Source organism: Musa acuminata, chromosome BXJ1-6 (assembly GCF_036884655.1).
Source record: "Musa acuminata AAA Group cultivar baxijiao chromosome BXJ1-6, Cavendish_Baxijiao_AAA, whole genome shotgun sequence".
Lineage (NCBI taxonomy): Eukaryota > Viridiplantae > Streptophyta > Magnoliopsida > Zingiberales > Musaceae > Musa > Musa acuminata.
Genome location: NC_088332.1, coordinates 45,704,007 through 45,729,302, shown reverse-complemented (window position 1 = coordinate 45,729,302; position 25,296 = coordinate 45,704,007). Strand labels below are relative to the sequence as shown.

Here is a 25,296-nt window from a genome sequence, read left to right as displayed (position 1 = left end):
ACTGCTGCTTAGCTTCTCTTAATCGTCCACCTTAGCTAGCATACCTTACCCTGCGAAGCATATAGTAACATGGAACAACAAAAAGAGCTGATGTAGCATCATCCCCTAACTGCCTCCCTTGCCTCTGTTGTCTACGACATCTATCTGTGCATAAAAGTTTCGGAAGCCTTGGGAAGCAAAACTACAGAGGCTTTGTCAAGGATACAAGTGTTGATGCACTAATTAGTACCTTGTTGTTGTGTTTCTAACCAACATATGATTTATCGTCATCAGAAGAAAGTCTTTTTATTTGTTTCCCAGAATAAAAAAATAATGAGGAACTTGTTTGTGATCAGAAAGAATGGTGCAGGAGGAGGGCAGCAATGGCAGGCACAAGCAGCTTGTCTGCTCCAAACAGGGAATTTGCTAAGCTCGGCTGGATACTGCGTGGGTGCAGACAGCAGGTACTACTCAGGTATGCAGCTGCCAGACCGCTTTCCCTGGTACTATTTAGTGTCTTTTTCAGAGTGCAGATTGTGCATGTATCTGCGTGGGCTCTGATCCACCCCACACCGCATCGGCGACAATGAAGTCGGTTCTGAACTTAACATCTCTAAACGTAACACTAATTCCTTAATGAAAATGGATATTTGACTATGAAAGTGACCCAATTCGTCCTTATTATGGGAACGATTGAGATAGATAGCCGGTGACTACATAATTCGGAAGGTAGAAAAACAAAAAACCACGAAATGATGATGATAATGATGGCTGAAGAAAATTTTATGCATTTCTATCACGCACGCACATGCATTCTGTTTATGCAATTCTACTCCCAAATCGATATTATATATTTTCAAGTCTCCATGAGGATGTATATATGTCCCACCAATTGGTTGCACCAACTACCTCAATTCCCCCACAATAATTCTAATTCTACTTCCCCTGCCATAAATTGCTTAATAAAATGACATACATCATCGTGACGTTAAAGACCCATCATCATATATCCATCCAGCTTGATCTCCAATGCAGGTGGCTTAACATGTGAATTGTATTGGCAAATTTAAGTTACTTTTATAGTATGTATGGTAAGTGAAATTAATTTATAACTTGGGTGGCTATGTTTCTTCGATACTTAAGTATCTTAGTTGTACAAAAAATCGAAGCATCGTATATATATTCCTATCATTTGGAAGTTGGGATTTTAATATAACTCTCAAGTTGTAATTCATTATACAATACATGAATCACATACGGGGATGCTGGCAGCACACATAGATTTAATAGACTTGCAACAATGAAAATATTTTATGATAATATAATAAGATTTCTTCTATCAAAAATGAAAATTTTTGGACTTAAATCGAACTGTATATCAAACTTTTGAATCGTATTTATCTCAAATCCGAGAAGACGATATCAAATCGAACTAAATATTAAATTCTATTTACTCGTATTCAATGAAGCGATATCCTAACAAATAAGGAACAGAAAATTGTTAACGGCGCAGAAAAGACTGGATACACCAATCCACCACCACAAGTTGAGATTTAATCTCCCATATCTGTTCCATGTGGATGTGCCAAGGCAAACTTAAATCTCCTAAACATTAATGTGGAACATGAAGACAAGACAAAGTTTATGGTCTTTTTCTTACCAAAAAGATGTGGACTTGGCAAGCAGACATAATTTTCTCACCAACCCAACCTCTGACCACCCAAATTTGCAAATAAAAAGCCTGAATATTAATACAATAATTGATTTATAAATAAATTGTAATATGCTTAGTGCTAATTTTAGATCCGATGTTTGCGTACGTGAGAAGAGATGGCCAAATAATCGTCGTCACCAAAACAACATATCTTTAGGTTCTTACAGAACAAAAAGGTCGATGTCTCTCACCTACCATACCATCCCACTTGTCTCTCCATGACTTTGGACCTAATCCATTGAAATGATCCTTACGGTCGAAGAGTTTTGAGGCCTTCCAAGCTCGAGGAGGCTACCTTTGTTGACTCAAACACCACCTTTCTCTAACCATTAGTTTACGTGCAGACGACTCACGTTGGCGACGAGGGAGAGCACGATTAGACCGATCGAGTGCAAGAAAACTGCACGATCTCGAGTCCCGTGCACGACGCAATCACTTGATCTCGTTGTGTCTGCTCAATCGCACCTCATGAAGTCAGTCATCGTTGCTCAAATGATGCAGCCATCATTTGGGGATTTGATGAAATCATGTGTCATCTTATTCTTTCCCCCATTATATGTTGGCTCTATCGCACCCGTGTATGCCATACATTGCCTCACCACAACCCAACACAGTGTTCGGACATGAAAACAAATGATTTGTACTCTAATCTTCGATGTCTGTCTCATGTTAACATAAAGATACTAGAAAATCCCAACATGATGCACAAATAAAATTGAGTCGATACAGACAGACTTAAAAGTGGTGTCAGATTATCATAAAATTGTTCTTTGATTTAAAGTAAAATAAATAAATAAATTACATAATTATCGAATGAGAAATTAACTTTTTAGATTGTGACAATAATTCAATCTAAATATATATTACATAATTAATTGTTTACTTTTTTTTTTAATGACAATATGACAATCTTCAGAAGTTTTTCTTTCCGATCCCCTTCCGCAGCCTCGGTACGCGGAATTAGATCATTCCACCCTGCAAGAATCGACGGTGGATGATGATGACGCGTGGCTGAACAAGCCGCTGTCGTCCCAAGCTTATTTATACCGTCAACCAGGCCCCAACCCGACCCCTGCTTCCTATGGCAATGGCAATGGCAATGGCCTCCCCGGCCTCCGGTTTCCGCCTTCGCCTTCGCCTTCGCCCTCACCTTCTCCTCCTCGCCATCTGCCTCGCTTCCCTCAACGTGATGCTCGTCGCCGGCTGCTACAGCGCCATCTTCAGCTTTGGGGACTCGCTCGCCGACACCGGTAACCGCCTCCACTCCCACCGGTTCGACCCCGTCGGCCGGTTTCCCTACGGCGAGACCTTCTTCCACCACCCCACCGGCCGATACTCCGACGGAAGAGTGATGCTCGACTTCATCGGTAATGGTTCCCCTTCATTCGCTTCTCACGCGTCCACGCTCTTCCTTTACGCATCGGCTCCGCTGACGAAGCCCGATGGTGCGTGCAGCACAAGCAATTGGACTGCCGATGGTGCAGCCATACCTCGCCGGCACGCACGACGGTGAGGACTTCAGGTACGGAGCGAACTTCGCCGTCGGCGGAGCCACCGCGCTCGACAACGAATTCTTCAGATCGAAGGGGATGGAGGTGTCGTGGACCAACGACTCGTTGAGCGTTCAGCTGGAGTGGTTCAAGTATCTGCTGCCGTCGCTCTGTTCCACCAACTGCAGCGATCTGATGAGCGAGTCGCTGTTCTCGGTAGGGGAGATCGGGGGCAACGATTACAACCACGCCTTCTTCCAAGGAAGAGGCGTGGATGAGATCAAGACCTTCGTTCCCGGCGTCGTCTCCGCCATCGGCTCCGCCATCGAGGTGACCTCGGTTCTCGGCTAGCCATTGCGCTGTCGACATCTCTGATTTCATCGGGCTAACGAATCCAGTTCGATCGCCAGGAACTGATCATACTCGGGGCGAGAACCATGATTGTGCCGGGGAACTTCCCGATCGGGTGCGTCGCCGTCTACTTGACCATGTTCCAGAGCGACAGGCGCGAGGATTACGAGTCGGGAACGGGGTGCATAGAGTGGTTGAACCAGTTCTCCATGTACCACAACCGCCACCTCCTTGATGAACTGAGCCAGCTACGGCGACGGTATCCGCAGGCGACCATCATTTACGCAAATTACTATGAAGCCGCCATGGCCATCTTCCGCTCTCCCCAGGAATACGGTGCGCTCCTCCTCTCTTCCTCTTTCCTTTCCATCAATTATTTATTTGCATGTGTTTGCCATGTGATTAAGAAATATCATGTTATGTCATCGAGACCAAACGGTCGGTGGCGTTGAGTTACATGTGGAAAATGATATCTCCCCAACTCTCTGTGTCTCTCTCTCTCTCTCTCTCTCTCTCTCGGTCCTCTCACATAGGCAAGCCGTTTTCCAATCATACAGTGCTCAACATGACCGACCACCACCGGCTTATAAGTATAATTTTGCCTGGGTGGCAATGATGATATTAAACCGTATCGTGTGGTACATGTCACTAAGGCTTTGCATAAATGAACTGCAAATTTAATTTAATTTAATTTAATATAGCAAGTGTTGGTCACCCATGCCTGCCTGCCTCACACAGCGTGGACTGAGTGCAGGATTTGGGAAGTTTCCTCTTGCCGCGTGCTGTGGAGGTGGCGGTCCCTACAACTACAACCACTCCACCAAGTGCGGAAAGGACGCTGGCGTGTGCAGCAGTCCATCGACCCAAATCTCCTGGGACGGAATACACCTGACCGAGGCTGCTTACCGGGTCATCGCTCGTGGCCTGTTAGGGCCATACACCATCCCTTCCCTTTCACGATCATGTCCGACCATAAAGTGGAATGTTCTCGACTCCGACGACGAGTACTCCGCTCAATCCTAATGTCGACTTGTTATGTGCGGTTTGGACAGGAAACTCCGGCGACCTCAAGTTACTGGGACATGAAATTAATTGTGTTAAATTTTTATGATTGCTTAGTCAGCCATATTTATTTTCTCCATTCACGTATTGGAATGCAAACTCACAGAAGAAATAGAATTGTGTCGAAAAAATTACCAAATCAAAAAGCAAAGGTGCACATCTTTAACATACTAACAAATTTGTATCTACCTATCGTATGGAGCTTCTTAAGAGCATATCTTCTGCAAGAGTTCACATTGAAACATATTCACTAATCAAAGGTTCTGAGCTTGATGTAAACATGAATTAGATTTAGTCCACTCTATGGAGAAGTAATTAAGGACTCCTCAGGTAATGCACTTACAAACTTTGAGACTGCAGTTCTGAAGATAAATGCTAGCAGAAAGAGTAACAGATACAATTGCTAGTCACAATTGATCTTAAGCAGTCAACAAAACACAACTATGTATGTATGTGTGTATGTACACACATCGATGCCTCTGGAAGGCTTGCGCAGGCTTCAGATTGTTACAAAGACATTCTCCATGTACAGAGAGAAACCAAAGCTTCTTGAACAAATTCAAAACACTTCCCAACCTATATATAAAGGACTTGGACTTCTAGCAGACCGAAATGCATAGTGTTCCCCTGCTAAAAACCCAGGATCGAGCACCATTCATGCAGCTTACGCGGTCAGAAACCCTGGTGAGGTAACTTACTCGTCAGACATGCATTCCATTGCCATTGGAGCAGATGTTCCTGTATGACAGCCTCGTAGCGGGCTTCTTCGAATTCCCATTCCCGTTCTGGTGGGATTGAACGGGTGAGAAGCCATTGCTTGTTGCAAGTCCTTTGAATTCCCGTTCGGATGGGATTGCGTGGGTGAGAAGCCATTGCTTGTTGTAAGTCTCCTTGTTAAGGTGCTGCAGTGGCTGGGATTTTGCAGCAAAAGTTCGAGTTGTCCACAAGCAGCTCCTACAAGTCCTGCCAAACGATTCACATTGTTTTATTTATGACATGCTATATTCAGCTTCCCTGTGAAATCATGAGAGAAGTATGAAAACAATATAACAGATCATTGAAGCGAGATATACAACAAGAATTAGTAGTTCAAAGCACCATGAGAAAAAAAATAAGCTCATGGTGCTTTCATCATGGTCAGCATGGACTGGAAATGGAGAATTTGTCTGCTCAGCACCTGTTCAGCTCACCAATAATCGAAAACCTGAGTGCTAAAACTTACAAAGTGTTTCAACTAAAAGATAAAAGCATGGACTGTGAATACACCATACGATGTTAAATGAATATAAAAAGGACATGACATTTTCAAGCGCAAAATTGGACTCAGGAATTTCACCATATGCTGTGATAAAAGTGGACATGTTTGCAAATGAAACATTACCTGAGAAAAGGGCAGAGGGTTTTCCAGGTCTTGACTTGAACTCCGGATGAAATTGCACACCAATGAAATAAGGATGAGTATGCAACTCAACAATCTGCACCAGCATATAAATATTTAAAAGAAATTCAAAATTCACAAAACCAAAGTAAGTGCTATCAGATGCATACCTCCATACGTCTTTTGGTTTCGTCTTTACCAACAAAAGCAAGACCAGCCTTTTCAAATTCTGTAATCATGTAGGGATTCACCTGTGTATACAATGAAAACAAGAAGCCAAATGAAGAGAATATTTATTCAAGCTTCTCAAAGTTGCTGCAATTTTTAATTTGTGTGCAAGTGTACAGACCTCATATCGATGCCGATGTCGTTCATCCACAAAGCTGACATTGCCATACCTAAACAGAAGGCAAAATTTTAGAGTTTTTCAGCATAGGAGAAATGCAGAAAAATTGACAATAGCAATGGCCATTAAAAGTTCAAGGGATATTCGTCTGCATACAACTTTGCAGCTTTACTGTCAGCAACCTCAAAATAGGTCCTCCTTGATCCAAGTCGCATTGTACCTCCCAGGTGAGTTTTGCAGCCCTTTATTTATCGTTCTTAGATATGTCAGGAAGCAGAAGATTTCCATAAAAGAAATAACAAAAGAGATGGCCATACGAATTACCTCTGGCATAAAAACAACACATGGATTTGTTGTATCAGGGTCAAACTCCGTGCTGTTTGCATCCTCCAAGTTCATAACAGAACGGGCAAATTCGATGACAGCTATTTGCATGCCAAGACAAATGCCAAGAAATGGAACGTTGTTTTCACGGGCATATTTAACAGCAAGAATCTTTCCTTCCACCCCTCTATCTCCAAAGCCTCCTGGGACTAGTATACCATCCGCACCCTGAGCTAAAAGATTATTAGATGGCAGCAAGAAAGCTGCATAACCTACTACCCATGTTAACAACAGCTGAAAACATGATAATGCACATTGTCTCAAGAATCTAAGACCAATGGCTTAAATAAGAACGACACACACCCTCAACCGTCTCCATGCTGCTCTGTAAAGATCAGGAGCCTGTACATGGGATTAATCATAGTCATTAATATCGAAACACAAACCATCAACAGAGACTGGAGTATGAAAATAAACAGACTTCTGCTTTGGTGCTGTCTTCAAGGTCAGAAGATGGGACCCAATCCACCACAAGTTTCTTATGACAAGCAATAGAAGCATGCGAAAGAGCCTGCGAATACGTTCACGATTAAATCGATTACAAAAAATATAGAAGTGGAGAGAAATCAAGAGCTTATTTTCCATATCTTGTCCTTCTAATGGAAAGTATAAATAATCCAAACAAAAAGTTAAATGCTAATCAACCTAATCTTTCCAGCCAATAGCCAATTAAATTTATGGACAAGGATTGACATCATTGAGTAATACATGCATTCACCTTCAACACTGAGATATAAGAATCAGAAAGGCCGGTATATTTTCCAACCATGGCAATTCTGACCTGAAAATCAATAATGGGTCAGATTGCAACCAACAAATGAAATTAAGGCATCCAACAGAGGGATAAAAGAGAAGAAGAAGAAGGGGAGAGAGAGAGAGAGAGAGAGAGAGAGAGAGAGAGAGAGAGAGAGAGAGAGAGAGCTCACGGGATCATGCGAGATGTCATAAATTCTAGCTATAATCGTCCATTCTTCCAACATAGGTTCTTTAGCGATCCTAGCAAATACAAAAGGTTTTGATTTATTTCATGTCTATCTACATTTGCATATAGATAAAAAGTTGATAAATCCAAAAATTTCGAAATAGACAGGTCAAGTTAATCAAACTGACCCTTGAAGCTTCAATAGCTTTATAAAAGCTTCATGTGCCTTTTGCTCCTACAGGTACAAAAACAAAATAGAATGAACCATTTGCTCCTAAGGGTACAAAGTTTGAATGTACAACTGTACATTTAAAAAAAAAAATAGAAGGAACCATTTGAGTATCCTGAACATTATGTCCACGATTCTATCGGGAATATAGACTCTACCCTCAACAGTAAAGGAATGTGCCAAATATTTGTAACATCGTTCAGAGTAATAATATTTGCTACCTGCAAAAACAATATGCTGATCAATTAGCGGACAGTAGTATGCATTTATTGCAAAAAGGTTATGGGCCAATTGATGAAACTCAACAAAAGAATACCGGGATATGGCAAAATTGTGAAAGTTTCTCTTTTATATTTTCGTCCAGTGGCTGACAAATGCATCAAAAATGGAACTATCAGAAGGCAATGTAAAATGACAATAAAAAGAAGCCTGAAAATGGCAGATGGAGAAAGAAGTTCAGTGGAACCTTAGTGCTGCGGCAGGCTAGAATATTTGGCATCAACCCAAGTCCTCTTAGGCTCCGAACACTATGTTGTGTGGGCTTAGTTTTCTACAAAATTTTAAGCCAAAACTCTCATCTCAGAATGCCACAATAAATATATAGACTAAATATAGCGGCAAAACTCAAACTGTTGCACAAATTTTTGCACAGAAACTGTAGACTACAGTCACTGACCTGCTCGCCAACTGCATCTAAAACAGGAACAAGACTGACATGAACCAGACAGAAGTTCCCAGGACCTGCATGAAGAACAATTTGAAGAAACACCCCTATGTAAGAGTGACTGAGATAACAAGTCAATCATAAGAAGCAATTGACACAAAACAAGTGCTGTCTCCATACCTACATGGTAAGAGAACTGACCCAAAGCTTCTATAAATGGCATAGACTCTATGTCCCCTGCATCAAGAATGCCACTGTCGTTATGCCCTGAAAAGATCGTGGCTCCTGCACCGCATACTTACACCACTATCGGTAACATCTTGCAAACTAAAATTCTCCACAAAAAGTGCCAACTTGCTGGCTGATATATACAATATTCCACCCTCATTATGAGGAAAATCAAACAATGTGGCATACCTATAGTTCCACCCAATTCTATAATACAAACATCAGCAGGTCCTTCATTACCATCCACAGGTATCTTAGCTACACGTTCAATCCACTCTTGTATGGCATTTGTAATGTGCGGCACAACCTTGGAAGAAATAATGAAAGAAGTTCAGGAACACAAGGATAAAACCAAAATATGATCCATCCCATATATCAAATGATTTAGATAAGTGCTGCAGAGAAGAGCCAGACTTGGACTGTCTTCCCCAGATAGTCTCCCTTCCTCTCCTTGTTAATGACAAACTACCACATAACAACAAGAATATAATGGCGCATCAGTTCATATAGGTACAACTGGATAGAATGACTCAGAAATAAAAACAAAAGATGAGTTTACAAATGTAATATAATTGAAACCGTGAGTACAGAAGGCATGGATCAATCTAGCACCTGATAGATCTTTCCAGTTGTGATGTTGTTGTCCCGAGTTAATTTGATATCAAGAAATCTTTCATAATTTCCAAGATCCAAGTTCACCTGCAAATAACAACATTCATCAGGCACAATTTTTTTATCATTTCAGTCACAGTGAATAAATCAGATAAACAATGATTTCTGGGATATCTGTCAGATAAATAAAATGTCACATAAAGCAGAAGGCGTGTAACAAAGTTAGGCGCACAACAATACATGTAGAAAGTATTACTAACCTCACCACCATCATCTAAGACAAATACTTCCCCGTGCTCAAATGGAGACAACGTCCCGGCATCAGTGTTCAGATAAGGATCTGCAAGAAGTACCACATGTAAAAGCACAAGACATCGTCGTCAAAAGAAGAGCAACCTAGTGACATTGTTGCCACACAATCAGAAACTCCGGGTTCTACAAATCCTTCAACACAATAAATTAAATGACACTGTCCATTTTTACGCATTCACAGATGTCTTCATGACCTTACAGAAATTGGAAATAAATGGACAGATGCTAGTTTCAGCATGATTTAGGTGTTCTCAGCTTGACTTAATTCTACTCAAGATCTAAAAGAAGTGGAAATAAATGTTAAAATTGATATTCCTTAAATAATGATGAGTAAGGTTTCAAAAATCTACATGTATGTCTCCCAAAGCTAAAGAGGCTAAGAGGATTGAACATGAAGTTGGTACGAACTTAGGATCCCAAACCAAAAGGCAAACAAAGTTAAAACCAAGGAAGTAACTGTTACCCAATACCAAGTAAACAAACTGCCACACTTTCACTAGGACTCGCCACAGGAGTTGCTTACACACCAAATTGGTGGCCCTAAAAGTGTGGAAAATGCAAATATCATTGCCCCTGAAGAGTGGGAAGGCCAAACATGAAACTTCTTTTTCGGCATGATTTTTGCCCTTGCGAATGAAAAGCTAGGTTGGAGATGACGATTTGAAGAAAAGGAGAACGGATTGTTCCTTCCGAGCACAGAAAAGCCATCTCCGAGAGAAATACGAAGGGAAAGGACAGACGAAGTGCAATTTTGATCGGCGCAGGTGAAGCCTCATCCCGATAGGATAGGGGAGGAGAAGAATACCGATTTTTATCGCCGTCACCCGGAGCCCGCATGCCTTGAGGAGGACTCCAATGCTGCTCGCTGTCACCCCTTTCCCCAGTCCACTTACCACTCCTCCCGTCACCAATACGTACTTCATATCTCTCTCTCTCTCTCTCTCTCAGAGCGATGGAGAGTAGGACGGGAGGACGCAGCGGGGGTCCTTGAATACTCCCTTCCAAGCCTTTTACCTCTGAAATAAAATAAATTAAAATAAAGAAAAAACATTAAAATAAAAAAAATTAAAATTTTGTTACCACTAAACATGTCAAAATGTAAAGGGTAAGATTTCTCTTCCTTCTCCCGGCTCGTTGACTAATCTTAGATTCTTTCTTATTTAATTCTCAAAATCGAGAGTTAAATGGTTTTGTCGATACGATCGTATTGATTCTGAACTAGAGGGTCGAAAGCTCGAGCTGAATTATAAATGGTTATCATCTTTTCTTTCTATTGATCGTGTGATGTGATGTATATATAATTAAATTTTAAATATAAAAAATAAAGTTATTATCAAATTATATAATTATAAATATATAAAATAATTATAAATATTATAAAAATATGACCGATTATATGCTTCCTTCATCCTATTTATAGATGGAGAGTAGATACGTGAGAATTGGCCATATAAACAGCAAAAAAGAAAGCAAGTCTGCCTTTCGATTGAATTTACTTTTATTTTAGTTTTGCAATCACATCAGGCTAATTGAATGGAAATGAAATAAGGTGGCATTCAGACAAAGTATCCAGATTCCTTATTTGACGCTTATAGGATATTAATGGAAGGAGAGGAATTCTTATACAATCTTGACATTAATGAACCACATGGCGTGGAATTAGGACTCGATTTCCAGATCGATGGGCCCATTTAGGCTTATCCTCTTCATTTTTAGTAGATTGCGACGACTAAAAATAGCGGGATAACGAAACCTTTCACCACAAAGCACGGCCTGCCATCAACGCGATTTTGCGAGTCTCGATCGAGACAGACAACACGAACCTAACTCGCGAGACATCGTCGGGGTGGAGCTCCGTGACGCCATTCACCCGTGGGTCCCGGGACGCGGAGAGAGGTCGACGGTGGCGGGGCCCTGTTGGGTGGGTGGGGTGGGTGACGACGTGGGGAAGGAGGAGTCGGCCGGTGCCGGCGTTCTTCGGCTTGTCCAGTCAAATCCGCCACGTCAACGCGACGTGTGTCCTCCCACGTGGCCGTCCCGCGGCTGGGTGGCATGCCTCACGTGGGTCCCAAAGCCGCTACCAATCGTTTTCCGAGAGGGACGTCCTCCACGTGGCCCATGTCAGAGGCTAGACTTTTCATTATTACACATCTACCCCTTTGACAAAATAATTTTCTCGTAATGACTACTACTAATCGTAATATTGAATTCAAATAACATGTTAAAAGGATAACTCGTAATAGATAGAATTATAATCTATCCGCTTCATCTAACTGAAAAAACCTTCAACCTAACGGTCCACGACCAACGTGCAAAAGACTCAACTTCGTCCCCATTGACAATGACTGTATCATCGAATACACAAGTGTCGATGAACGAACAATACAATCGTGTGTGAGCCAATGGTGATAGTTTGCTTGGTGGAATAGAAAGCACGAAGCTGCTCAAGTCTTCTTAACATATCTACGTTGACCAACCACAATAATCGTAGTCACACGTCAACGACACAGCCTTGGAATCCGAGCTAGAGATGCGTCGGCAGGGTTGATCTGTTCGATTCCCACCTGACATCTCAATCCTCCGAGAATTCACATGGGATGTAATGAGCACAATTTAATATGAATCGATTAACATGGGATGTATGGAGGTATGTGACAATACATCTCGTCAATCGTTTCTTACGAGAGCAAGGAGGGAATCTACACTGTGTATTGTTTGTATCATTTCCACTGCAATGTGATTTATGAAAGGCAGTGTAACTTTTTATCTTCTAGTGACCGGCAGCCAACCTAACTCAGCTTACATTTGCTCGGCCACATCATGCAGGCATATATACCGCAAGAGCTTCTCTTCTCTTTCACTTTTCCTTGTTATTGCGCTTAAACACTCAACTTCAAGAATTCTGCTCTCGCAGCTAAGAAAGCCTTCTCATGCTTTCAACGTGTGTTTGCTGTAGAATGGAGTTCTTCGTGATGAAGCAAAAAAGTCACGGGGTGATCAACCAAAAGCCATCTCATGTCAAACTATTCCTTGACATGACATAGAAAGGGTTTCTGTTATCCGCTTCTTCCATGGCAGTCGAAGGCCGACACAGGATGATCAACCAAAAGTCACGGGGAAGCCTTTCCATGCTTGTTGGGATCTTTGGGATCTGTAAGTTGTGCTTCAATCGTTTCTTTGGTAGAGAGATCGCTGTTAGGCAGTACCACCTAAACTCTCGATGATCACTTCTTAATTCTTTGATGCTAGTCTTGATCGAGAACTTCATTATCATGTGGTACGTGGATACCACCGCCTTCAACCGGTTGAGGGTAGGTCGACCAATGATTACATTATAGGCTCAGGGGATTTTCATCATCATGAACTTGATCGCTAGGGTCTTGGAGTATGGTTCTTCACCGAAAGTGATGTAGAGGCTTACTATCCCATGGGGGGAGATGAAATCTCCTGTGAACCCAATCAGCGATGATGTCATTGGGGAGAGCCGTCTGCCGACAATTTGAATTTATGAAAGGCATCAAAATAAAGTACGTCTATGAAGTTGCCCATATCGATCATAACTCTTTTTGCTCGGGAATTAGCCATCCCGATCAAGACCACCAAGGTGTCATCATGGTTAGGGTCGAGGTGCTCGATCTCCTCTTCATTGAAAGTAATCTTCAGCCTTTCCTTGTGTCTTTTTATGGTGGCTGGGGCATACGCTTTGCTTCTAGAGAAATTATCATCCCCCTTGGTCCACCGAAGATGACATCAATTTATTTTTTCACAAAGCAATGAGAGTGAGGCGAGAGCTCTCGGGGATTGTGGAGGAATCTCCCAAGATGACATCTTCGGATGAGCTTCTCGATCTAGTATTTGAGGTCCCGACATTCTTCTGTGTTGTGATCGTAGTCCCAGTGGAAGTGACAACACTTGGTCTTGTTCCTCTACTCCAAATGGGATTTCATGGGTATCAACACCTTTAGGAATCCTTTCTCCCTTATTTATGGTAAGATCTTCATTCTTGTCACATTGAGGGAGACTAGCCCGAGCCTTAGGTGTGCCTTCTAAGGTCTAGCGTGTCTCCTTAATGGCAAACTTGAGGTCGATGTCTAGGGCAGTTCTTGGCATGGCCTCTTGTGGGGCTTCTCATGTTGGCCTAAGATCATTGCTTCTACGATTACATATTGGTTGGCTCTTTGGTGCATCTTAGGAATAATTATGGGCGGTTTTTCGATCAATTACTAAAAGAATCAGAAAAGCCATAGGCTTATCATAAAATCTTATATTTCCAACAAAGGTTGGGCATCTTGAACCCTCTAGATTTCATTAGTGAACTAGATAACAAAATAGGAGAGGGGTTCATCCTTCCTCTGCCTTAACTCAAGTAGCATGGCTGCGGAAGACTTCGAGCGCACATTAACAACAAAATGAAGCTTGAATTCTTTTGTGAGTTGGTCGAAGGAGGACACTGAGAGGGGCTTCGAGCGAGTATACCATTCCTGGGTCGAATTTATCAGTGTTATAAGGAACGCTCAACACATTAGAGTGTTTGACATGCCATATAATGACATATAGGCCCGGAAGGCCACGGTATGCTCATCTAGGTTGAAGTTACCATTGAAAGCCTCCAACATCGAGAGACAAAAGTTGGTTGGCAGGGGTTCCTCTTAGATGCTTTGGACGAATGAGGAGCTGTCTGAAGTGGGGTTGTTGACATCCCCTTTCGAGTGATGAAATTCTAATTGCACCTCATCCAGGCATTGGGTCACCAACCACATTTGAGCCCTGAGTGAATCCTCCATCGAGTCGATGGATTGGATCTCCATCTCGAATAAGGTTGGCTCATGGTGTGGGGGCATGTTGAATTCCATTATCAGGGATGGTGGTGCTTCGAGTGGCATTCCAATCGACCAAAAGCAATCGAGGGGGATATGCAATGGGTCTATTAGGGAGGCCTTAAGAGGTGCAGGAGTAAGTGAAGGTTGGACCGTTGGTTGTAGTGTTAGAGGTGGGGTCGCTTGTTGAGCCAACTAGGGAGCGAGCGATGACTTGAATCATCCTAGCTAACATCTGCACTTGATGTGTGAGGCTTAGGAAGGCCTCAATAAGGATAAGCAGGTGCCCTATGTTCGGTCTCGAAGGTGAGAACATGAGATCATTAAATAGACGCTAGTAGTGCCTCGAGATTTGTGCTGAAGTGGAGGCATCCACTTGTGAAAAGGAGGGTAGTTGTCCTCCTTGCCCGAAGGTACCATGTGCATGCGATGACACCTCCTCTTTAGAGGGCTCGTTGAGGGGGTTTGCGAGTGGACATGGTTGTGACATTCAACCCTCCTTCTAGTATCAAAATATTATTACATTGATGCCACCGATCGTGAATTGGCACAACTTGATTCTGTCCTAAAAGCACAAGATCGTATAGATGACCCGTGTGATAATTGAGCGAGGTGGTTAACATTGGGGAAGGTTCGAGTGCACGATCTCGAGGTGATAGTAGAGTGTTCGAGCTAGCTCCTAAGTCAAACTGAGGTTGGCTCCGACCTTCTTAGGGTTCTGGGCTGAGCCAAGGTGAGCCTTGGTCTCTTCGAGGAACTTGCACAAGCGATTAATGTTAGGAGGGATTTCCCGACTCAACCCATCCGATAGTAAAATAACTTTTGTGGGGTTGAAACAATAGATGATTCGAGTTCCAGTTTTCTGGGCAACTGACAGAGGGGGACCGATGGTTGACTATTGATTGTGGGAGCCGACTAGGGGGACAGATAGGTTTTGTTTCTTTGGAGTTACTGCCCTCGATGATCGATCCATGCTGCTTTCCCCTGAGTCACGATCTGTTGGGGGCAGTAGGCAAATCCAAGCCCGGATCACCCTATCGGGAAAGGGTGATCCGGGCTTTGCTTTGCCTAAGTGGCAGCGCCAGCGTATTTCCAATCACTTCCCATTCTCCCATCTCATCATTTGATTATATATACATACACTTGATATTCACATTAATGGTAGATAAATGAACTTGAATCTGTTAGCTCCTTGAGATGAAAGGATAGACTTAATTGGCTGATATTGTCGCTTGGGAATGCAGTATTTTGAACTAAACACAAACTTGCGATGTTTGGATGAGACCTATAGGAGATTAACACTATTAATCTAGTCATAAAATTAATTATGTTTGTTTTTAAAATATAAAACATATCATTTTTGGATTAACATACCAATTAATCTTCAAAACTTAATTTTCAATTTAATTAAATTGTATAGGATCAAATTTTTACACATAGATTAATTGCAGCATTCTTAATAAAATAGATTAAATTGCATTGTGCATCGGGCTATCAATCTCATGATCCATAGTAATAGTCTTTATTATCAAAGCTTAGGGTTTGAAGTCTTATCCAATATATTTTTTTTATGATATATTTTCTTTCATAATTTTTTTGAATAAAGTATTTCAAATCTATTTATCATTCATTGATTGATGGTAGTGTACCAAATCTACTTATCAAAGGTAAGAGTTCAAAATCTCATCCAATATTATTTTCAAGATATTATATAACTTTATTGATTCATACTTTGACAAATCATCGTACAATAATCCTAAGCTTAAATCATATCTTCATCGTTTATCTTTAAAAAGTAATAATAAGAATATTGAATTCCCTGAAATCATTCTTAGCTACACGTTTCTCCTTTGAGTAATTGCTAACTCAAGCAACTCCATAACTTGTGTTCAAAGCAAATGATCCATCTATGCTTGTCGAGGAAGCCTTTGTTTTGAAGGAAACATGAGGAAATACTCTCGACCTTGCCAAAATTAAATCTTTCCCAATCTCATTCAAAACCCTAAATAATTCTGCATCAAGCATTAATCCCAATCATCCTTCACCAATTTTAGGGAAATCATCACCTGACAAACTTAACAGTGCATGCATGAACCCACGTTTCAGGTGCATGGTATTCTTGCAAGCCCTCAGCAAAGTTCTTCCACGCATGCATTCATCGGTTTAGTATTATGCTTTAGGGGGGGGGGGGTGGTGTGGGGGTGTGGGAGGAGAGAAGTCACATCGTATGACCGGCATTTCCGAACCAACCTCACCTCACGATAGGCTGCTGCTCACCTAATGGAGAGCCATAAAAAGACGGTGGTGATGGAGATGATGATGGGTGCGTAGGTTTTGATGGCCAAGAAGAGCAATCTTGTCCTTCAAGAATCATGGTGGATGAGGACGCCGCTGCCATCTGTCTTCTTCATCATCATCTTAGTCTTCGTCGTCGTCGTTCTCTTCATCTCCCTCTCCTACGACAAAGTGGAGTATTTGTCGCCCAAGATTTTTGACCGCCAGCAGGTGAACCTGATGTCGGTATCGGCAGACGAGACGAGGAAGCAGAAGTGTGACTTGTTCTCGGGGCGATGGGTCTACGATTACTCGACGCAGCCGCTGTACTCCGGGGTGGGGTGCTCGTACATGAACGACGAGGTGGCCTGCGAGAAGTTCGGGAGGAAGGATCTGGAGCATCAGCGGTGGAGGTGGCAACCCCATGGCTGCAGAGTTCCAAGGTATGCGTACTGTCTTGCAATGCTTGCAGATCTTTTGGTTACTGCATTTGCATTTGAAGGACGATCCCATATTTTCCTGCACTTCTTCTTCTTCTTCTTCTTCTTGCCTGCATCATTTCCAATGTGATGCTCTTTCTTGAAAGGAAAGAAGAAATCTGAGGGGTCAAATTGACTTTAATCAGCAATGAATAATAAGGTATATATTGTTTTCCAAGGATTCGATATTTATTTTGTTGAATTTTATTTTAGGAAAAGTTCCAATGATCTTAATTTTGTAAACGTAAAGGAGCAAAAGATTTGTGTTGATTCATCTTTAAGGAATCGGCCCACCACATTGCTATCGCAGATCGGAACACGTCGCTCGCAGCAGTCCTTGCCATCTCTCGCAAGTTAAGAAACGGAAACATTACGAGGTGGCCAAAGATGAACAGTCATTAGTATTTGGGCTTTAATTAGATACCATTATAAGGTATTTTAGATCCAATCCTCTATTGTCGTCGAGCCAAATCCATATTAGCCTATTAATTGATTCTCCTATTGTCTATTATATCAGTTATGATCAGATTTTAGACTGATAATTAAATGTACGGCCATTCCCTCAACCAAAAAACAAAAAAAAAAACGTTTCCTTTTTATTTTTTTTCAAAAATGTTTTTTATTTTTAATTTTCTCGTTTGATATTTTTTAATTCGAATAATATCCAAAATATCTCTCATCGATACCAATGGTATCTTTCTCATTATTTTTGCCTAAATTTACCTGTTATAGTATTTTAATTTGGTTTATTTATAGTATTTTTATCGAGGTACTAAAAATACTATGAAGTTATTGAAAAACATTGTAAGTGACAAAACTTTTTTTTTATTGTCATTGCTCGTAGTCATTATGATATTGTTTTTTTAGGATCATGGAAATCTGTTTGGATTATTTATAATATTTTTATTGTGAGGTGAAAACACTATAATAGACCATTTTTTAATCTTTATTTGAGTGATGTTAATCCTAAACCATCATAAATAACTGTTTGATATCAAATGTCTATTGTATTTTGATTTTATTTGACTTGTTTTCTAATAGTATTATAATGTTTTTGTTGAGGTACAGTTATTGAAAAACACTATAAGTGACATCATATTTTTGCATCTTTGGTTGTCAATCGCTCATAAATCATATTTTTAGATAGGTTTCATAGTATTTTTATTACGGTGGCCAAACCCACCATCACTAAGATATCGATGCTGACGAACAGGTTCGATCCCGAGAAGCTGCTGAACAGATTAACCGGCAAAAGAATGGTGTTCGTTGGCGACTCTCTCAACAGGAATCAATGGGTGTCGATGGTGTGCATGTTGGAATCTGCCATGAGTAGTGACGGCCATTCTATGAGCCAGAATGGTTCACTCAGGTCCTTCAAGGCAAAGGTAACTATTTGGTCCCTCCTATTGACTTCTCCGTCTTCCGAACAATACATTCGATTCATTCCCATTCGTGTGTGTTTGAGACTTGTACTAGTTCTTTATATGTGCAGGATTTTAATGCGTCGATCGACTTCTACTGGTCTCCACTGCTGGTGGAATCCAACTGTGATGACCCGGTGCACCATCGGTTGTCAGATAGGATGATGCGGGCTAATTCGATCGATGCGCATGCTCAACGATGGGCAGATGCAGACATACTCGTCTTCAACTCTTATCTATGGTGGAAGAAGCCCGGGATGAAGATGAAGGTCATGTGAGTTCTGGCTGTGCGAGTTCATGGCACACATGAACTCGGGTGCTAGCTAAAGCCTTTCCGATGACCTAATGTTCCTGTATCTAATTGGTCAGCTACGATGGTTCGTTTGAGGACGAGGACAACAACATGGAGGAAATGGAGATGATAGATGGCTTTGGGTTAGCACTGAAGGCATGGTCCGATTGGCTGGAGTCGCACCGCAACCGCAGCACCCAGCTCTTCTTCGTCAGCCTGTCACCGACGCATTCATGGTGAGGATCCATCCGTGCCTCGTTAATGAGCACTTCCTTTTCCCTCTCTCATCGATGATGAAGAGTGTCGACATGGATCTTTTTTTTTGCAGGGGTTACGAGTGGGGCGCAGAAGGCAATCAGAACTGCTACAACCAGACCCAGCCGATCGAAGAAGAAGGGTACACAGGTAAAGGATCAGACTACAAGATGATGCGAATGGTGGAGGAGACAGTCGAGAGGCTGAGCAATAAAGGCGTGGATGTGCAGTTACTTAACATTACTCAGCTCTCGGAGTACAGAAAAGACGGGCATCCCTCCATTTACAGGAAGTTTTGGGACGATCTCGGTAAAGAACGAGTTGCGAACCCTAGTGGATACTCGGACTGCACGCATTGGTGTCTTCCTGGGGTCCCTGACGTATGGAATGAGCTCCTATATGCCTTCATTGTTTCCCAAGAACAGGTGTAGGTTTTTTGCATGGCGAAAGGAGGCTGACTGCTGGAAGCAACATCGAACGATGCTTAATTGTTGTCTCCTCTCCCCCCCCTCCCCTCCCTTTTTTTGGCGTTAAAATTGGAGGAAGAACATTTTGTTAACTCTACAAAGTTGAAAGCAAAATCAAATCCCTATTTTTTTGTTACGATCAAACAGGACGTATCAGTTTTGCATAGCAGGAAAAAAAGGCTCCAAGTGATCAGATATTAGAGTTTAATCTTTTTGGGCTAAATTTTTATCATATGTTGCCCATCTATTTAGAAGCTTAAATGTCAAAAAATATTGTATGGATCCATCATATTTTGGTGAAATAAAAAAATAGAGAAATAGAAAAAAAATAAATTATTGATATTAAATAGATAATTTTTTTTAAAATCTCTAAAATAGAAATATAGTGATAGATATCCATCTGGGTCTAATTCAAACCTTTTATAAAAAATTCAAATAATTTGAACAAGTCTTTATATGCGATATACTATTTTCTATTTGATCAAAAAAATAATGTATTAGATATCAGAACATAATATTTTTGGACCAAATTTTTATTTTAGATTATCCATCTATTTAAAATCTCAAATATAAAAAACATTGCATGGATCCAACATATTCTAAATAAATTAAAAAATATAAAAAATTTTAAAATAAAAAAGTTAATATATGTCCATCTGATTCCAATTTAAAGCTTTACTTTATAGTTATTTTTTTAATTTATTGATTATACTTTTTCTTTTTATTTTTTTTATAATTTATTATAATTTATATTTATATTTATTAATTTTAATAATATAAATTGATATATCATTAAATTATTTAATATAATTTATTTTTGATATTAAGATTATATTTTTTGATATTTTCTATATAAATTTAACTTTTTAAAGGTCAAAATTAGTAAATAAACTATCTTTAAAAACTTAAAAATAAAAAATAATGACCATATATACATTTCAAATTTATTTTTAAGTATCTTAAATATATATTTTTAAAAAATATATTTTTTTTTATTTTTTTGAAATATGTAAATATTATTATTTATTACTCCTAAATTTATAATTAGAATAATTAGTTTTAAATTTATTATTTTTAATAATTTAATATATATATGAATATATATATATATATATTAATTATATATAAGTAAATTATTTAATATAATTTATTTTTGACGGGTTCAAGTTTTAGATTGGTTGAACTTATTCAATCGTATGAGATAAATTTCTTAAAATCAGGAATTATTTTCGAGAATTCACCTATATATATATTGTCGAAAATAATATTAATTAATTTGAATGAAGAGATTGGAAAGTTGGGAAGGTCATTTGCTTCTCCAGAAAAATGAAATGCTTATAATTCTTATATGGTTGGCCAACTAATCGGCTACCTGATTACCCCTTACCTTTTTTATATTTTAAAGAATGCATATAGTATTAGCTGACTTACAATTCTCATATGCTTAAGTACAAAATCATTATAACCAAAGACATTATGCTGAATTATCATTCAACACTCTTGGCTATGCTGAATCACAAAATCTACTATATTCTTATGACCAAAAGCATTATACTGATTTCATCTGGCACATGCACTGTGTTTTTGGCACAGACAGCATTAGGTTCAAGTCTGAAGTGTATAATATATTAGCCGAATTATATTTCTCACCATCTGCTAACTTCACTAAAAACCATAATTCACCTTTTTAAGCCACATTATTGCAACTTCTGTACCACTTTTCCTTAATTTCCTACAGAAACTTAATTTTCAGATTTTTTTTTACTGTTAAGGCCAATAAACCTGTTGCATGAGAAGCATCCCAAAGCACAGTGAACCAGAGATCCAGTTAAACTTAGTAACTATATATATATATATATATATATATCCAGGATCGGTGCTATCTGCCACGGTGTCACCATCTGCTTGTTGGTGGAAATGCTTCCTCTCAACTCTTACCTTTTTCCCCTTATGTCACCCACTGAAAGATCTAAAGATACGTTTGCATGGAATATTAGCCATTCAAGTGTCAATGCCACCTAAAGCCTATCTCTGTCCTACCAACAGTGCCGTCTCTTTTTTGCTGAACTACTACTATCTTATAGTTGAAGATTTGATGGTAGTTGTTCGCTGGCAAATTGCTTTGACAAAACATCTCTCTCCACCGTCTCAGTTCCTTGAATCACAAGCGACACCCACTGATCCCATCGAGCCACTTAGTTGTTGGTTATAGTTTCTATCTGTCATATCTGATGAGTTAAATTGGCATTGACATTTGAGAAGAAGCCATTGGCATGTAAGTTTGTTTGACCCACATGTTATTTTGCTCTACAAGCAATAGCCAAATGAACACTGATGCCACCTCCTTTCTACACGTGCAGAAACAAGGGGGTCAGATGATATCTACTGAGCCAAAAGTTGCATCTTGTCCACCCACCCAAACCAAACCTCTGAATAGTGGCTCTTGCAAGAAGCTCAAGTCTGGAGAAGAATAGTGTTACAAGGCAAACACCTACAGCTTCCATGGTTTCACGAGACCGTGCATGAGTTCTTCCTGCAAATATATGTATCTCGTTGATGTTAGTGTTGTTCTTAAGATTGCGTCATGTGGAAGCTTGTAAAACAAGCATTTGAAGGATCACTATACCTAACACAGTGGCTAGCAAAGTGGGTGCACCAACTGGTGCACGGTTGAACAAGGAGCTGCTTGACCACACATCAGTGGGTGGAAATCTAAAAGCTTGGAACAAATCGAAAATCTAATCTGCTAACCACAAAATCCACCTCATGTCTCCCATGCAACATATCCCTTGAGCCTCTATATAAGACGTCCCCTTTCCTTTCTATTTCATTACCTCCTCGAAGCTTTCAAGAACAGGGACTGAGTTCAGTAATGGAGTCTTGGCTACTTCCTTTTCTGTTAGCTCTCTCTCTTCTCTTTCGTTACAGCGGCGCGGAAGTTCACTACCATGAGTTTGTGGTAAGCTTTCTCCAAGCTCGGACCATTCTTTGACTCATTCATCGTCTTCGACCTTCAACGTTTGTGTGGATTGGCACAGGTGCAAGCGACGCCAGTGAAGAGGCTGTGCAAGGCCCACAACATCATCACGGTGAACGGGCAGTTCCCCGGGCCGACCATAGAGGTAAAGAACGGAGACACGCTGGTGATCAACGTTGTTAACCGAGCGAGATACAACGTCACGCTTCACTGGTACGTAGTGATCTGCATGTCGACGTGCGTGCGTTGATGAAGAGCATGCGGTACTGATCGTTGTGTTGTTGAAGGCACGGGGTGCGGCAAATGAGGACGGCGTGGGCGGACGGACCGGAGTTCGTGACGCAGTGCCCGATCCGGCCAGGCGGCAGCTACAGGTACCGGTTCACGATCAAGGGACAGGAGGGGACGCTGTGGTGGCACGCCCACAGCTCCTGGCTCAGGGCTACTATTTACGGAGCTCTCATCATCCACCCCAAGGATAACTCCTACCCATTCACCAAGCCCAAGAGAGAAATACCTGTTCTCCTTGGTTCGTCTCTCTCTCTCTCTCTCTCTCTCTCTCTCTCTCTCTCTCTGAAAGGCAAGTAGGAAATATTCCATAATAAGAAAGGCAAGTAGGAAATACTCTATAACAAAAGATCCAGTTGTTTTTCTTGCAAAGGCCTCAACCATGGCTTCTTTCATGAGGAACAGGAGAGTGGTGGAATAGGAATCCCATTGACGTCGTGCGGCGAGCTACGCGCACCGGAGCAGCTCCCAACAACTCCGACGCCTTCACCATCAATGGCGAGCCCGGTGATCTCTACAAATGCTCCCGCAAAGGTGTGCTCACTTCCAATCTCAAAAGCATCTCATCTCTTGAAAGTTGTATCGTATCAGTACATAGAAGTGTGTCGACTCCTCTCATGTTTGCATCCCTGTACAGACACCACAGTGATTCCGGCGATGGCTGGAGAGACCAATCTCTTCCGGTTCATCAATGCGGCGCTGAACACCGAGCTCTTCGTCGCGATCGCGGGTCACAAGATGACCGTGGTCGGAGCCGACGCGTCCTACACCAAGCCCTTCACCACCTCGGTGCTCATGCTTGGACCGGGGCAGACCACCGACGTGCTCGTCACCATGGACCAGCCGGTGTCTCGCTACTACATCGCTGCCCGGGCTTACGCCAGCGCGCAGGGCGTGCCCTTCGATAATACCACCACCACCGCCATCCTCGAGTACGACTGCGGGTGCTCCGAACCGGTACGGGTCGTGCAGCCTGCATTCCCCGCCCTCCCGGCCTACAACGACACCAGAGCCGCCTCCGCCTTCTCCGCCGGTATCAAAAGCCTCTCCCGGGTTAGCGTTCCCGGGCCGGTCGACGAGAACCTCTTCTTCACCGTGGGCTTGGGCTTGTTCGGTTGCCCTGCAGGGAAGACCTGCGGCGGGCCGAACAACACTCGCTTCGGGGCGAGCATGAACAATGTCTCCTTTGTGTTGCCCGACAGCTACTCCATTCTCCAAGCCCACTACCAAGGCGTGCCCGGCGTCTTCACCACCGACTTCCCGGCGGTGCCGCCGGTGCAGTTCGATTACACCTCCCAAAACATCAGCCGCAGTCTGTGGCAGCCGATCGCGGGGACGAAGGTCTACAAGCTCAAGTACGGCTCCGTGGTCCAGCTGGTGCTGCAAGGCACCAACATCTTCGCCGCCGAGAACCATCCCATCCACATCCACGGCTACGACTTCTACATCCTCGCGGAGGGGTTCGGAAACTTCAACCCAGCCAAGGACAACGCCAAGTTCAACCTCGTCGACCCGCCGATGAGGAACACGGTGGGAGTGCCGGTGAACGGCTGGGCGGTCATCCGATTCGTGGCGGACAACCCAGGAGTGTGGCTCATGCATTGCCATTTGGACGTTCACATTACCTGGGGGTTGGCCATGGCGTTCCTGGTGGAGGATGGAGTGGGAGAGCTGCAGTCCTTGGAGGCCCCTCCGGTTGATCTGCCTCCATGCTGAACATATTCATAGATTACTTGCCCTTCATATCAAATATTATATCGTATTTAATTCATATGCTTTATATCGTTCATGAATGAATCATAAATGCAACGAACATTATGTTTGTTACAGTCAAGCGAAATTTGATATGCTCTCACAAGTATATCAGATCTTTTTTTTTTGCATTGTCTCACAAGTATATGATATGATTGGGCGGACTTTGGGGGTTGGCTTGTTCGGGTAATGTAAGACCGCTGTTATTATTGACCTGTCAACGAAACTATTATATATATATATATATATATATATATATATATATATATATATATATATATATATATATATATATATATATATATCCAAATTCGTTCCTCTACGAAAACGAATGAGTGAACTGTGTAGGAACACGTCAACACCACCTCAGCAGCTGCAGCAGAGCTTAGTGGCCACACCTAAACGGCCACGTTGCTTTCGCAACTCAGTGGTCAGTGTCCGGTGGATATCGTCGGCGCCATCGTGCGCCACTCACCCTCGCGGTGCCCATCTTTCCACGCAAGCATTTTATACGTACCAAAATAATTTATGTGATACGAGAAAAATTGGTATTTTGGTTCAGAAAATTAAAGTAAAGTCTGAATTTTGACAAAGAATTTAAAA

At 41.6% G+C, this 25,296-nt stretch overlaps 4 protein-coding genes across 6 annotated transcripts; 3 read left to right on the top strand and 1 right to left on the bottom strand.

Moving 5' to 3' along the window:
- Window positions 1-2,765: 2,765 nt before the first annotated feature.
- LOC135677346 (GDSL esterase/lipase At1g28650-like) lies at window positions 2,766-4,642 on the top strand. Its single transcript, XM_065189563.1, has 4 exons — window positions 2,766-3,060; window positions 3,149-3,513; window positions 3,594-3,870; window positions 4,289-4,642. The coding sequence occupies exons 1-4, from the start codon at window positions 2,775-2,777 to the stop codon at window positions 4,555-4,557; spliced, it is 1,197 nt and encodes a 398-aa protein (XP_065045635.1). The 5' UTR covers window positions 2,766-2,774; the 3' UTR covers window positions 4,558-4,642.
- A 223-nt stretch (window positions 4,643-4,865) lies between these two features.
- LOC135581620 (uncharacterized) lies at window positions 4,866-10,669 on the bottom strand. Of its 3 annotated transcripts, none has more exons than XM_065189560.1 (21): window positions 10,477-10,668; window positions 9,620-9,699; window positions 9,360-9,446; window positions 9,162-9,212; window positions 8,937-9,054; window positions 8,700-8,804; window positions 8,532-8,596; window positions 8,322-8,405; window positions 8,172-8,222; window positions 8,014-8,076; window positions 7,815-7,861; window positions 7,631-7,700; window positions 7,423-7,485; window positions 7,126-7,215; window positions 7,008-7,046; window positions 6,645-6,872; window positions 6,477-6,562; window positions 6,324-6,372; window positions 6,145-6,225; window positions 5,978-6,071; window positions 4,866-5,559 (listed from the first exon to the last, which is right to left on the bottom strand). In XM_065189560.1, exons 1-21 carry the CDS (start codon window positions 10,592-10,594, stop codon window positions 5,291-5,293), a joined length of 1,938 nt encoding a protein of 645 aa, XP_065045632.1. In that variant the 5' UTR covers window positions 10,595-10,668; the 3' UTR covers window positions 4,866-5,290. The 3 variants fall into 3 exon arrangements, with proteins under 3 accessions (XP_065045632.1, XP_065045633.1, XP_065045634.1); XM_065189561.1 differs by having other exon boundaries at window positions 8,700-8,756; XM_065189562.1 differs by lacking the exon at window positions 8,014-8,076 and having other exon boundaries at window positions 10,477-10,669.
- Window positions 10,670-16,815: 6,146 nt separating this feature from the next.
- On the top strand, window positions 16,816-19,820 carry LOC103990028 (protein trichome birefringence-like 34). The gene is made up of 5 exons (XM_009409048.3): window positions 16,816-17,205; window positions 18,455-18,626; window positions 18,734-18,936; window positions 19,032-19,190; window positions 19,283-19,820. Exons 1-5 carry the CDS (start codon window positions 16,826-16,828, stop codon window positions 19,638-19,640), a joined length of 1,272 nt encoding a protein of 423 aa, XP_009407323.2. The 5' UTR covers window positions 16,816-16,825; the 3' UTR covers window positions 19,641-19,820.
- A 2,703-nt stretch (window positions 19,821-22,523) lies between these two features.
- LOC135677345 (laccase-3-like) lies at window positions 22,524-24,816 on the top strand. The gene is made up of 5 exons (XM_065189558.1): window positions 22,524-22,635; window positions 22,715-22,866; window positions 22,941-23,182; window positions 23,347-23,475; window positions 23,579-24,816. The coding sequence occupies exons 1-5, from the start codon at window positions 22,549-22,551 to the stop codon at window positions 24,655-24,657; spliced, it is 1,689 nt and encodes a 562-aa protein (XP_065045630.1). The 5' UTR covers window positions 22,524-22,548; the 3' UTR covers window positions 24,658-24,816.
- Window positions 24,817-25,296: the final 480 nt, after the last annotated feature.

Coding starts and splice junctions, on each gene's coding strand:
- LOC135677345 (XM_065189558.1), top strand. CDS start 22,549: ATGGAGTCTTGGCTACTTCCTTTTCTGTTAGCTCTCTCTCTTCTCTTT. Junction 22,636..22,714: donor TTCACTACCATGAGTTTGTG/GTAAGCTTTCTC, acceptor GGATTGGCACAG/GTGCAAGCGACGCCAGTGAA. Junction 23,183..23,346: donor AGAAATACCTGTTCTCCTTG/GTTCGTCTCTCT, acceptor CATGAGGAACAG/GAGAGTGGTGGAATAGGAAT.
- LOC135677346 (XM_065189563.1), top strand. CDS start 2,775: ATGGCAATGGCAATGGCAATGGCCTCCCCGGCCTCCGGTTTCCGCCTT. Junction 3,514..3,593: donor CCATCGGCTCCGCCATCGAG/GTGACCTCGGTT, acceptor TTCGATCGCCAG/GAACTGATCATACTCGGGGC. Junction 3,871..4,288: donor CCGCTCTCCCCAGGAATACG/GTGCGCTCCTCC, acceptor GACTGAGTGCAG/GATTTGGGAAGTTTCCTCTT.
- LOC103990028 (XM_009409048.3), top strand. CDS start 16,826: ATGGCCAAGAAGAGCAATCTTGTCCTTCAAGAATCATGGTGGATGAGG. Junction 18,937..19,031: donor GGGATGAAGATGAAGGTCAT/GTGAGTTCTGGC, acceptor CTAATTGGTCAG/CTACGATGGTTCGTTTGAGG. Junction 19,191..19,282: donor CTGTCACCGACGCATTCATG/GTGAGGATCCAT, acceptor TTTTTTTTGCAG/GGGTTACGAGTGGGGCGCAG.
- LOC135581620 (XM_065189560.1), bottom strand. CDS start 10,594: ATGAAGTACGTATTGGTGACGGGAGGAGTGGTAAGTGGACTGGGGAAA. Junction 9,055..9,161: donor ATCTGGGGAAGACAGTCCAA/GTCTGGCTCTTC, acceptor ATTTCTTCCAAG/GTTGTGCCGCACATTACAAA. Junction 6,563..6,644: donor GTGTTGTTTTTATGCCAGAG/GTAATTCGTATG, acceptor CGATAAATAAAG/GGCTGCAAAACTCACCTGGG.